Source organism: Lynx rufus, unplaced genomic scaffold (assembly GCF_022079265.1).
Source record: "Lynx rufus isolate CCGP_SWC_20201006 ecotype Redwood Valley unplaced genomic scaffold, mLynRuf1.p SCAF_2, whole genome shotgun sequence".
In the NCBI taxonomy this organism is placed as follows: Eukaryota; Metazoa; Chordata; class Mammalia; order Carnivora; family Felidae; genus Lynx; species Lynx rufus.
The window spans coordinates 7130173-7143110 of NW_025814834.1; the positions used below are offsets into that span (position 1 = coordinate 7130173).

The following is a 12938-nucleotide window of genomic DNA, read 5'->3' on the forward strand; positions in this document are numbered from 1 at the left end:
GGCCGGGGCCAAGCTGCTGGGAGGAGGGAGGCAGCCTGGGGCTGCGGTCGGTCTGGGAACCGGGTTGCTCCTGCGGCTCTCTGGGGCGGAGGGGTTCCTGGGGACGCTGGCGGGGCGGGTCTGGAGCTCCGCAGACGGGGCCCGGCTGGCCAGATCGGGCCCCAAAATAACCCAGCCTTGGTCTGGGAGCCCCGACGGCTCGGCCCCTCTCCTGCGCCCGCGGCCACGCTTGAGTCTGAGCGGGAGCGCAGGGGGCGGGCCCCGGGCACTTCTCGGGACAGGGGCTGGGACGGGGAGGGGGTGTGGGGACCGGGGCTGCGCTGGGGGGCGGGGGACCCCACGCGAGCACTCGCGGTTCCTGCTGGCGGCCCCGCGCGCACGTGGTGCGAGTCGTCGCCCGCCCCGCTCGCCCCCACGCGGACGCGCGGACACACTCGAGACACCGGGGCGCCACCGAGGGTAGAGCCGAGTCGCGCCGCGGCGGGGGCGCGGCCCCTTTATTCGCTTCAGGAGGCGGAAAACTTTCTCAGCGCGACGACCACGAGCGCCAGCACCACGCAGGTGGCCAGCAGGGCGGCGATGACGATGGCCGCGATGGCGCCGGGCCCCAGCGAGCCTGCGGAGGACGGAGGGCGGCAGGTCAGCCCCGCGGCCCCCGCCGCGCCCGCGCCCCCGCCCCCGCCCGGCCCGCGCCTACCGCCACCCTGGTCCAGACGCTCCCGCGCCGTGCTGTCCTCGGGGCTCGGCGCGGCGGTGGGGGCCGGGGGCCCGGTGGCCTCGGGCTCCCGGGCGGGGCTGGTGCTCTCCACGGGGTCTTCTCCCGACGGCAGCTCGGCGGGCTCGTTCCACAGGGTGGGCGCGGGCTCCTGCGGGCCCTCGGCTGCAAGGCCAAGGACAGGCGCTCAGGCGCTGAGGCCCTGGGGCGCTGGGGCGCAGGCGGCGGGGCCGACGGGGACGTGGCCCCGCGCGGTTAACCGGCCGCGGAGGTGGCGCTGTGTGCGGGACTGCGGGGTGGGCGCTGCACTGGCCCTCCCGGAGGGCTTATTGCGGCCGGGCTGCAGTGAAGACAGACCCGGAGGTGGAGGAGGGGAGTAAGGGCACCAACGGGTTCTCTCGCAGAGGGCCTGAGGAGCCTGAGCCCGCAGCAGGGGCACTTCACCTCTCCCAGCACAGACTGCGGTCCCTCATCTGAACTGCAGGGCCCTGTAGGCCTGGGTGAGATGACACTGGCGAGGGGCCCCCTTCCCCTGCGAGGCAGGCAGGGGTCCGCCTTCGTCCTGGAGAAGAGGCCGGGGAGATGAGGCAACTCTCCTTGCAGGAACCAGGGTCCCTGCCTCCCCAGAGCCCCACGAGGCTACTGTTGCAGGAGGTGGGGAGGGGAGGCAAACTCCACAGCCCAGGAGCAGACCTGCGCCCCCTCCTTTGTCCTCACGCGGGCAGAGCCGTGCAGCCCGCAGGCCACGGGGCCCGACGCCCACACACACCCCGTGTCCCAAGGCTGAAACCCCAAGGGGGCTCTAGATCTTGAGAAACTGTGATGCCAGCATATTGCTGCTTCCAGAGAGAACAGGGCCAGAGGGGTGCGCAGGGGTGTCTGTGGTCAGGGTAAGGGAAGCCCCAAGAAAAGGGAGCTGCTCCCGTCCCCACACAAGCTGGGGCTCAGTCAGCACATCAATCCCTGTGCAGTGTTTTCTGCAGGAGCCTTTCTCTGCTCGTGGGGTGGGAGTTAGCAAGGTGTGGAGGACCTGGCAGGCCCAGGGAGCAGGGCAGGCTGAGACTCAGAGGCCTGGGTGCTAGCCACCAGCCCCATATCCCCACCTCCGCTATGCCAATTGCGCTCCCCTCCCCACCAAGGGTCCTGGTCTGAGGAGCCCCACGGCACTTCCCGAACCCTGGGCCCACATCCGTCCTTCCCCGACAGGAGGCCCCAGTGCCCAGTTTAACGGTCAAGACCAGAATGGCCGGCAGTCTCCACGCCTTCCCACCCCAGCCCTGGGGGGGCTTTGGCAGGGTCAGGGCTCGCCAGCACCTAATCTCAATTGTGACCCAGGGATGCCCAGCCCCCACATCGTCCTTAGAGAGGGTAGTGCAGGCAGCACGGCACCACCTCGTGGACTCCAGCTGCTCCGTGGCCTAGTAGCCTGGAACGGTCGTATCCCTGCTTCAGAGCTGAGGAAACCCAGGCTCAGGCGGGCACTGCACGGGGTGCTGCCGGGAGCGGGAAGCCCCCCGGAGGATGCAACAACTGGATGCAATTCCCAGGGGTAAGCCAGGGAGGTTGTGGAGTTAATGCAGCCCCAGCCACCCACCCGCAGGTCCCTGGAGCACCGTTTCCTCTACAGGCGTCACCCCTGAGAACTCCCTCTGGCACAGGCGGGCCAGAGCCAAGCTGCTTACAGACTCGCCGGCTTCCAGAGGGGGGCTGCTCTGGGTCTTTCCTGCTAACAGTGCCCACCTGGGGCAAATCGCGAGGAGACATCCGCCAAGCCCAAATTCAGGGCCAGTCTTAAATTAACTGTGCTTTCTAAAACATCCAGGTCAGGAAAGACAAAGAAAGGTTGAGGAACTGTTCCAAGTAAGAGACTAAGGATGTGAGAATGCAGCACGTATTCCTGGATAAGAGCACCCCGGGCTCCACTGGGGAAGTGTGAATATGTAGCTTAGATAACAGTGCTGTATCGATGTCCGTGTCTTATCTTGGGTAACTGACCGGTTATGTGAGAAAATATCCTTGTCCTTAGAAGCATTTCGGGGCAGAAAGGCATGACATCTACAACTTACTCTAGACTGGTCAGCATTCAGATTGGGGTGGGGGCGGGGTCAGACAGAGACAGGAAGAGCAACTATGGCAAAAGTGAATCTAAGCAGAGTGTACCAGAGCTCGCTGCATTATCCTTGCAAGTTTGCTGTCAACTTAAAATCTTTCCCCCAACTGTACAAGACTCCCCAAGACGCCCTGTCCCTGCAGCCTCTCCCAGGCCTGGGCTCTGGGTCAGTTCTGAGGCTCAGCCTGCAGACCGGACCACTGTCCTATTCCCCAGGGGTTACCCCAGCCAGCATCCCTGTTCGGAAAACAGCCCTGGCAAGGAGCCCTCCTGGGGGCAGAAGGTCCCTGGCACCCAGTGTAGGGGAAGCTTCCCACCTGAAGGACCTGAGGCTGAACCGCAGTGCCCATGTCTGGGGGCCCCCCCGGCCTCCCACCAGCTGCAAAGACCACGCTGTGCAGAGTGGGGAAGCAACCCTGCCGGGCGTCCTCTGTCACTGCCTGGGAGGGCAGGGGTCTGCAAGCCTCTTAGCTGCTATGGAAAGTGCCAGGCCCCCGGACATGCTTGCCTCAGGCTCCCGGGGGCTAGGCCAAAGAAAAATGCCCACCCCTTAGGCCCTGAAGTGTGGGGCTCACAGAATGCCTATCTTCCCAGATAAACAGACAAACCACTGGCCCTCACTTGCTCTCCATACACCGGCGACAGGGAAGCCACCACAGGGCTACTGGGGACCAGGCCCAGCCAACCTGGGTGGCATCTGGGGATTCAGCTGCCTGGAGTAGGCCCAGGTAAGCATCTACTTCTGCCCTCTGCCAGAGCTCAGAAGCCACCTCTGGAGGAGAGTGGGCCCTCAGAGCAGGGCAGTTGGGGACACACCCAGGCCTTCTCCCCTTCTGCTCCCAGTAACCCAGCCCCACTCTGTGGCTCCCCACAGAAGCCTGGATTCTCCTTGCCAGACACACTGGCCCAGGCCGCCTCATCCCTGCTGCGTGTACCCCCCTCCAACCCCTCCTCTGACACTCAACCAGTCCCTGAAGCTTTAGGGGGTTTTGGAACCCATGGGTTTCCAAATCAAGAGGGCTGGGTCCGTCACGTCACCCCGGGACCCCAGCAGGCTGACTCTGCTCCCCTCTCCCCGACTTCACTTCCCAGTCTGTGAAATGGGGGTTGGGCCATGCCTCTCGTGGCCCCCACAAGTTGTAACTGTGCTGTCATTGCCATCACCAGCTGCCGCCTTGGCCCCCGGGGCCCTCCGGCCGGACACGGGCCGGGCAGATCTGTGTGCTGTCCATTTGCCGCAGCTGACCATCATGGGAGACCCCCAAAGGCTGGCCCAGGGCTCACCTGCACCCAAATATCCAGCGTCCCAAAGGCCTGCCAGCTCCCTGCAAGCCCAGGGGGGTGGCCCGGCAGCATACACAGCCCAGAACTGCAACCTGGACTCGGCCACCAGCCTTCCGGCGAAGGAAGTACAGCCGCCAGGAAGGGGCCAAAGCATTTTCTTACGCGCACCTACCTGTCTCTGTATTTTCTCAACTTGCTGTAGTAAAAGGGAAAAACAACGTTTAAAGGCAATAACCCCCTTTGCCCCCAAATCTATGTTGGGGGAGCCATAAACAGAAGAAGTTGTCAGGGAGTTTGCCAGCAGGAGGCCCCGTCTGCAGACAAGCGAAGATGAGGGAAAGCAAGACGGGCAGAGGGCCCCGCGTGAACAAAGACATGAGCCCACGGGCACGGAAGGTGAGCTGAGAACCCCACGGGGGACCTGCGAGGACATCTAAGCTCCAAAGGCCAGAGTTAGCAACGTCCTGCGACTCTGACCAAGGAAACCAGGACAAGTAAGGGGCCTGGGGACACCGCCAAGGGCACCGCCTCCACCGCCCTGCCTTTCGGTAAATAGGTTTGTTTAACACTCACTCTGACCACTGGGCCCCGAGGCCAGGCACCCGTGCTCACAGACAGCCTTTGTGCCAGCCATGAAGGGCCTTTTCATCCCTGGCCTGGCCTCCCGCCTGCTCAACCTGGCCTGCTCCCCCTACCCAGTAGCGGCAGCCACAGGCAACCAACACGGAGGACGGAGGACGGCAGGCAGGGCCCGCAGCTCAGCCACGGGGCCACTCCTTCCCTGCCTGCCTGCCTGCCACAGGACCCCAGCCCACCGAGCAAAGGGCAGGGGGCCTGCTGGGCCCTATACACACCTGCTCAGAGCTTCTGGCCCAAAGTGGGGTAGCCGAGAGGCTCCCAAACATCCTCCCTCCCCAAACGGCAGGAAGAACGACAGCCGGCCAAAACCCCAAAGACTCCGGGGTGGAGCTGGCCTGCCTGTTCTCGGTAGGACACGCGGAGGGAGGTGAGGCCGGGTGAGGCCCCAGAGGTGCCAAACACGTCCCCAAACATTCCTGTGGCAGTGGACAGAGCCCACCCACCCAGGCTGTGGATGCAGTGTGATCCAGGGCCTCTGGCCAGCATCCTGGGCTGGGAGAGCTGGCTACTCTGGAAACAAGAAACTGGACAGGAGCTCCCCAGACGGTCCCAGAGCCTGGGCAGGCAGGCGCCAGCACCTTCACCCCTACCCACTTTGACCACCAGGCAGGGCTGGGGTGGGGGGTGGGGGATCTGCAAGGACCGGTCCCAAGGACCAGAGGTTCTTCCTAGGACGTCTAGAGGGGCCTGCATGCCCACAGGCAATTTGCCATCACCCTCTTCTTGCTGGCGTGTGTGCCTGAGTGTGTCTGTCCCACCGGGCCTCACGTCCCCCAGTAACTCTCCCCAGGGCCATGCTCATGTGGCTGGCATCCAGCTGCCACTCCTAAAGATCCACAGACATTCCCCCCAAAGTCGGTGCTGCAGAGAAGGTCTCTGGGGGTCTCTCCTCCCACTCATTCCTCTAGCCCCAGGACCACCCCCAACAAGGGCCCTGAAATATTTCTCCGGTGGCCCACCTCACAGCCAACAGAGAAAGACCATCCGTGAACTACCTGGGCTTTTTCTCTCTCAGGCTCTGAAGCTGGCCTGGGACAGCCCTTCCCAGCAGAGGGCCCTAGAGCCATGCCCAGGACCGGGCCTGAGGTCCAGCCAGCCTGCCACCCTGAGCCTGGTGGGACCTTCCTTCTCACTGAATCCCACACCCAGCCGTTTTGACCTAAGTACAGAGCCCAAGTCCAGTGTCCTCATCATGGTTTTGCCAAGGAGTCTCAGGCTCTGTGCTCTTTCTGGAATTTTTCCCGGGCTGAGACTAGTACCTGGGTCTTCACTCTGAAAGGACATTTCAGAAAGCCAGCAGAGAAGGGCTTGCAGGGTTGAAACGTAAAACGGCAGGGCTCTGTGGTTTTCTGTCTAGGAGCCTGGGGCCTCTGGTCCCTCGGCTGCTTGCCCTGTGCCTAGTGCCCTTTCCTGACTGGAAGCCTTCAGATTTTAGCATGCTGGGGTACCCCCATGTCCCCCCAGGCAGCTAACGTCCCTGGCCCTGCTGCTTAAATTGCCCTCCTGCTTCAGGGGCCATCGTCCCCACGGCTAACAACTCCCAGGACATCAACGCGGCTCCTGGCGGCCTGTCTCCCAGGAGCCTTCCAAAGAACCACCCCAAATGGAGGTTCCACCTTCTGTGAGGGAAGGGCTTCTTCTGCCCGGTGGGCCGTGGAGAATCCGGCTCTAGGTGCTTCTTGGCCCTGGGTGGTTGGTGGCAGCAGAGTTGAGGGAGCACCCTTACCTGTGAGTACTGCAGGGGCCAGGACCCCGGACAGGAGCAGCAGCACCATGCGTAGGGCCAGACAGAATCCCATCCTGGCCCGTGAGCGAGGGCAGCTGGTGCAGCTGGAGAGCAGGATGCAGGAGGACGGAGCTAGTTAACTTCAGAGCGGCGGGAAAGAGGTATCAAAGGGCTGGGAAGGGTTTTCATCAATGCAAACTCTGTCCTCCTGGGACACCGTGCCCGCCCCCACACATTAGCGTGTACGCGCACGCGCGCGCGCACACACACACACACACACACACACACACACACAGCAAAGCTTACAGAACTGACTGCTTTCCTGAACTCCAGAGTAGCCCCACCCTCAGAGAGGGAAAGAAAGAGGAAATTGCTCTCTTTCCCTCTCTCCTCTCTCTCCCCCACCTTGCCCCCCTTTCTCTCTCTCTCTCTCTCTCTCTCTCTCTCTCTCTCATACACACACACACACACACACACACACACACTCCTCAGCCACTGGAAGTAAGAGATTCTCAAACTTCAGTATGCAAAAAGACTCACCCAGGGAACTTGGAAAATGCAGATGCCTCCAGCACTCCGTATCAGAAGGTCACAGGTGGGCCCTGGGATCTGCATTTCAGTGCCTGCGGTTCTGGCTCTGGACACGGAAGCCCAGGCAGTCTGCTCACCTTGGGGCGCTCAGTGCCTGGTGGGGAGAGCACTCAAGAGAGCTTGTTAAAGAAGCACTTTTAAAACAGTCTCAATCCAAACCCTCAGCAGTTCGAGTCTCCTTCCAGAAAACCTCATGTCATTAAACACCTTGTGTTCCTTCTTGCTCTCTGTTCCCCCAGGTGCCTGAAGCTGGGAATGCCACCTGTGTGCTCCAGACATGAGTGCCTAGCCTGGGGCTGGTGCAGAACTTCAGCCCCACCGCCCACTGCCTCCCCAACAACTCCAGGGATATTAAAAAGTAGGTCCACTTTAAAGGGTCCAAACCAACCCTGACTCCACTGCCTCCCCAGTCCTGCTGTCAGTGGAACCCCAGCGTCCGGCCTTCCAGATGTCCCAGCCACAGAATTAAAAGTCATCAGGGGCACCTGGGTGGCTCAGTCGGTTAAGCGTCTGACTTCGGCTCAGGTCATGAGCTCACGGTCCATGGGTTCGAGCCCCACGTCGGGCTCTGTGCTGACAGCTCAGAGCCTGGAGCCTGTTTCAGATTCTGTGTCTCCCTCTCTCTCTCTGACCCTCCCCTGTTCATGCTCTGTCTCTCTCTGTCTCAAAAATAAATAAATGTTAAAAAAAAATTTTTTTTTAAATAAAAAAAAATAAAAGTCATCAAAGGTTTCTCTCTCCCTTACTCATGAGAAAGTATACCCAGCACCCTTTATCTCATACCCTTCATGCTTTCCACTCGCTGTTAAAAAAGCCACCCTAAATAAAGGCTTGCTTTGGCCCTGCTTACAGTGTTCCAGTCCATTGGCCTTGACTATGTTCCTCCAACACAGCAAACGTGGTCCTGCCTCAAGGCCTTTGCACTTGCTGTCCCCTCTCACAGGAAGTCCCTCCACTCATTATGTGGCTACCTCCTCATCGCCATTCAGGTCTCAGCTCTGGTCAGTCAACCTCCCATCTACCCATCACATCACTTAATTCCTTCTTAGCACTTACATTTACATGACACTCTCATTTCTTTTGCTTTTTTTTTGTTGGTAATTTTTTAAGGAATAACATACATACTGTGAAATGCACAAATCTTAGGTTTACAGCTTGTGGAGCTTTTATTCATATATACACCAGTGGAAACACCATCCAAATCAATACAGAACATTTTGAGCACACCAGCAGGATCCTTCCTGCCTCTACCCCATCAATACACCAAAGCGTGATTCTGTCTTCTATCACCAAAGATGAGTTTTGTCTACTCTCGAACTTCAAATAAATGGGGTATAAACTCTTATATCTGGCTTTTTTTTGTTGAACATTCTGTGAGTTTCATCCATACGTTGCTGCATGTAGCAGCAGCTCACTCGCTTTTATTGAATAGTGTTCAATTATCTAAATATGTCACAACTTTTTCATTTTAAATGTTTATATTTGAGAGAGAGACAGAGCACGAGCAGGGGAGGGGCAGAGAGAGAGGGAGACACAGAATCCGAAACAGGCTCCAGGCTCCGAGCCGTCAGCTCAGAGACTGACGTGGGGCTCGAACTCCAAACTGCGAGATCATGACTCGAGCTGAAGTCGGACACCAAACTGACTAAGCCACCCAGGTGTCCCAATATGTCACAACTTTTAACCTTTCTTTTATCCATGTGGCCATTTAGGTGATTTCCAGGTCTGAACTTTCATGAATACAGCTCCTATGGATAGTCTTACACATGTGTTTTCATGAACATATACTTGAACTTCTCTTGGTTGTAAATCTAACTATAGAATTGCCAGGTCAGAGGGTAGGTATAATGTTTAGCTTCTGTAGATGTTTCTGACTAGGATTCCAAAGTGTTCGTTCCAATGGACCATATCCTTGTTCCACACTTTGCCACACCTGGTGGCATTGCCAGCCTTTTTTTTTTTTTTTTTTTAATTTCTAGCCAAACTGTAGGTATGTAGTGGTGTCTCATTGTGATTGCATTTCCATGACTGACACAGTTGAGCACCCTTTCATATTTATGGACCAAAGGAATATCGTCTTTTGTGAATGGTCTGCTCAATTTTCTTTGACCATTTATTAGGGTGGTCTATCTTTCTACATTTATTTTTGTTTTGTGTGTTGTGTATCAAGATAAAAATTCTTTGTCAGATATAGGTAATGGTGCCTTTAGATGAAGTGCTTATTGGCTGTCTATCCCTACCCTGTGACTGTAAATCCCAGGACAGCAGGGACTGTGTTTTGTTCCCCAATGCATTTCCAAAGCCTAGCGCCACCATGCCCAGCATGCAACAGGAGCTCAGTATTTGGATTCAACCGGTTGGGATTTCTGGGATAGAGTTCACTTTGAGCATCTTCTCATTTGTTTATTCATTTGTTTGTGTTGCTGTTTTGCTCCCAGTCTCCTATCTTCAACTTTCTGTGCCCTGAAATGTAACGTAACAACATAATGTAGTCAGATCCCCAAATTACATTCTGAGACTTCCTTACTAAGCGGACTTCCATTTAGCATCTACCAATGGGAGGCACTGCTATGAGATGCAAGCTGGGTGAGGAAAAATGATTCTTTCTGTTCAGGTTTTTAAAAAATGTTTATTATTTGGGGTAGGGGGGCAGAGAGGGAGAGAGAGAATCCCAAGCAGGCTCTGTGCTGACAGCACAGAGTTTGATCCCACCACCCCAGGATCACGACCTGAGCCAAAATCAAGAATCAGACACTCAACCGACAGCCACCCAGGCACCCCTGTCCAGATTTCTGCCAGCGACCCTGGCTATAGCAGCATTGGCTGTAAGAACATCAGGGACTAAGGGTCAGGTGGTGGGGGCTTCAGGGGCAGCCACATGAAGTTGGACGTACAGGCTCTGGGTCCTTGCCAGGTAGCTGAAATCCAGCCCCACCAATGTGCTGTGGCCTCTGAGTAATCTCTCTCCAGCCCTGGCTGATGTCAGTTGCCTAGTTGCAGTTGTCTGTTTATAAGTAAACTTCCCTTCTCTCTTTTGCTCCTTCAGTCCTTTAGACATCCTTATAACATATCCCTGCATTAAATATCTTCTGTTTGAAATACCTAGAGTGGGGGCGCCTGGGTGGCGCAGTCAGTTAAGCATCCGACTTCAGCCAGGTCACGATCTTGCGGTCCGGGAGTTCGAGCCCCGCGTCGGGCTCTGGGCTGATGGCTCAGAGCCTGGAGCCTGTTTCCGATTCTGTGTCTCCCTCTCTCTCTGCCCCTCCCCCGTTCATGCTCTGTCTCTCTCTGTCCCAAAAATAAATAAACGTTTAAAAAAAAAAAAAATACCTAGAGTGAACTCTGTTTCCAAGTCAGACACTGACCAGTACAAAGCTTTGCACCTGGAGTGGTCCTGAGAAACAGGCCCTCAAAGATGTGTTTCTGCATTTAGTTCACCACCATGTTTGAGCTTGAATTCAGGGAAGACCTCACTGCCAGTAGAAAATTAGATCTGGTAACATATGCCATGCCGTATGTTAAGATTTGTAGTCGTTTGGGGGCACCTGGGTGGCTCAGCCAGTTGAACGTCTGGCTTCGGCTCAGGTCATGATCTCACAGTTCCTGAGTTAGAGCCCCACACAGGGCTCGCTGCTGTCAGCGTGGCGCCCGCTTGGGATCTTCTGCCCACCTCTCTCTGCCCCTCCCCTGCCCAAGCTCTCTCTCTCAAACACTAAGAAAACAAAACAAAAAAGACTTACAGTTGTTTTGCATGAAGTGCCTATTGAAGACAAGGCTCAAAAGACCAAGTTTAGATGCTACACTTGATGTTTATAATGGTGATGATGATCAACAGGAGAGTGAAATGAACTGGCTACTTTTTATTGTATTGTGTACTCACAGAAAACAAGTTCAGGCCTTAACTTTGAAAGCCAAGTCATGATCAGAGAACTAGAGCACTTCTATGGCACTCTTAAAAAAATATCTCAATTCGTGGAGATACAGGGCATAACTGGCTACAAATCAGGCCCCAAATTTCATGAGTTGCAGAATTACAATCTAGAATTCACAGCCATGCCAGTTCTCTTAGGTGAAACCTATGCACTGATTGAAAAGGAGTGAGACCTGGAGATTTGAAATGGGGATATTTGGGTAGACTCAAACCAATCTGAGTCTCTTCCACTCACAAACCCTCAGGCCTCCCTTGCAGCAACAGCAGACTCCTTAGAGAAAATGGCTAATTCCAAATCTGGGAAATGAAATGCAGGTGATGAGCCTAAAACATCTCATGCCAAAGAAAGTACTCAAAAAATGATGGGGATACAGCAAAGGCACCCAAAAGCCAACTTGGAAGGGCACCAAATGGACAATCTGCATGAAAAAATAGTATCAGATTATAATCTATAGTGTGTGCACATGCCGTGTGTGTGTGTGTGTGTGTGTGTGTGTGTGTGTGTGTGTGTGACTCAAAACTCTTCCTTTTGGCAGAGTGCTAATAAATATAAAAGTAAAGCTTGGGAAGTATTAATTGTTCAAGTAAGAATCAATGGCTAGTAAAACTAGTGGATAAAAGTTTGAGAGGAAATGGGTATTTACAAAGTCTCAAAGTATCTCCCATTTAAAAAAAAAAAAAAAAAGTCCAGGACGCCTGGGTGGCACAGTTGGTTGGGCATCCGACTTCAGCTCAGGTCACGGTCTCATGGTTTGTGAGTTCAGGCCCCACGTCGGACTCTTCACTGACAGGTCAGAGGCTGGAGCCTGCTTCAGATTCTGTGTCTCCCTCTCTCTCTGCTCCTCCCCCGCCCCTCAAAAATAAATAAACATTAAAAAAAATCCTATGGTGGAGAAACCTCGCAGACACCACCTTAATCAAGTGATTAAAATTAAATCACCAGTAATGGCTGAAACCAACATCATGGTACTCATGATAGGATACATCGAGGACATAACATCAACTTCTGTATTATTCCTAATTGCACAATCTCAATCAAATCCTGAGAAAACACTAGACAAACACAAATTGAGGACATTCTACAAAATAATTGTACTGCACCTTTAAGATGTGTCAAGATATGAAAGACAAAGACAGACAGAGGAACCGTCACTCAAGAACATGACCACTAAACACAAAAGTGATCATGGATGGCATCCTGTACCTTTTTATTTTTTCTTTATAAAAGATATTAGAACAATTGGAAAATATGATCTGGATATTAATAATATATCATTTATCTCCTAATTTTAATTAGACTGTGGTTACAAAAGAAAATGTCCTGAGGTGCCTGGGTGGCTCAGTTGGTTAAGCACTTGACTCTTGATTTAGGCTCAGGTCATAATCTCACGGGTTCATGAGATCAAGCCCCGCATCAGGCTCTGCACTGACAGCGCAGGGCCTGCTTAGGATTCTTTCTCTCCCTCTGTCTCTGCCCCTCTGCTCATGTACATGCTCTAAAACTAAATAAGTAAACTTAAAAAAAATATATTTAAAAAGAAAAAAAAAATGTCCTTGTTTCAAGGAAGCATGCCCTGAAACGGGTAAGAGGTAAAGGGACATAACGCCTGCAGTTTACTTCCAAATGGTTCGTAAAATGATAGTTACTGACAGTCATTATTGACTATAGTTATCAAGAAAAACTGGTAAAGGAGATGTGATGTTAACAGGTGAGAGTGAAAGTCATGTTGGAGTTCTTTCTACTGGTCTTGCAAGTTTATAAATCTGAAATTATTCAAAATAAAGTCCCCCTTCCCCCCCAAAGTCACTATTTATCAATGACAAATGCAATAATAGGACCTAGACAATGACCACTGAGGAATGTTAAAACTGCTACGTGAATGGTCGATATAATGGGTCAACTTGGCAGCAGTGGAACCAACTGAATTTCAACATGAGAAAA

At 54.4% G+C, this 12938-nt stretch overlaps 1 protein-coding gene across 1 annotated transcript; it reads right to left on the minus strand.

Annotated features, from left to right (window-relative positions):
* Nucleotides 1–506: 506 nt before the first annotated feature.
* Nucleotides 507–6693, minus strand: SNORC (secondary ossification center associated regulator of chondrocyte maturation). The gene is made up of 3 exons (XM_047085907.1): nt 6475–6693; nt 698–880; nt 507–616 (listed from the first exon to the last, which is right to left on the minus strand). Exons 1-3 carry the CDS (start codon nt 6545–6547, stop codon nt 507–509), a joined length of 366 nt encoding a protein of 121 aa, XP_046941863.1. The 5' UTR covers nt 6548–6693.
* Nucleotides 6694–12938: the final 6245 nt, after the last annotated feature.

Excerpts from the sequence above, each read along its gene's own strand:
- SNORC (XM_047085907.1), bottom strand. The coding sequence starts at position 6,547 with ATGGGATTCTGTCTGGCCCTACGCATGGTGCTGCTGCTCCTGTCCGGG. Across the intron at positions 881-6,474 it reads GGCCCCTGCAGTACTCACAG|CCGAGGGCCCGCAGGAGCCC; the intron begins GTAAGGGTGCTC and ends TTGGCCTTGCAG. Across the intron at positions 617-697 it reads GCGTCTGGACCAGGGTGGCG|GCTCGCTGGGGCCCGGCGCC; the intron begins GTAGGCGCGGGC and ends CGTCCTCCGCAG.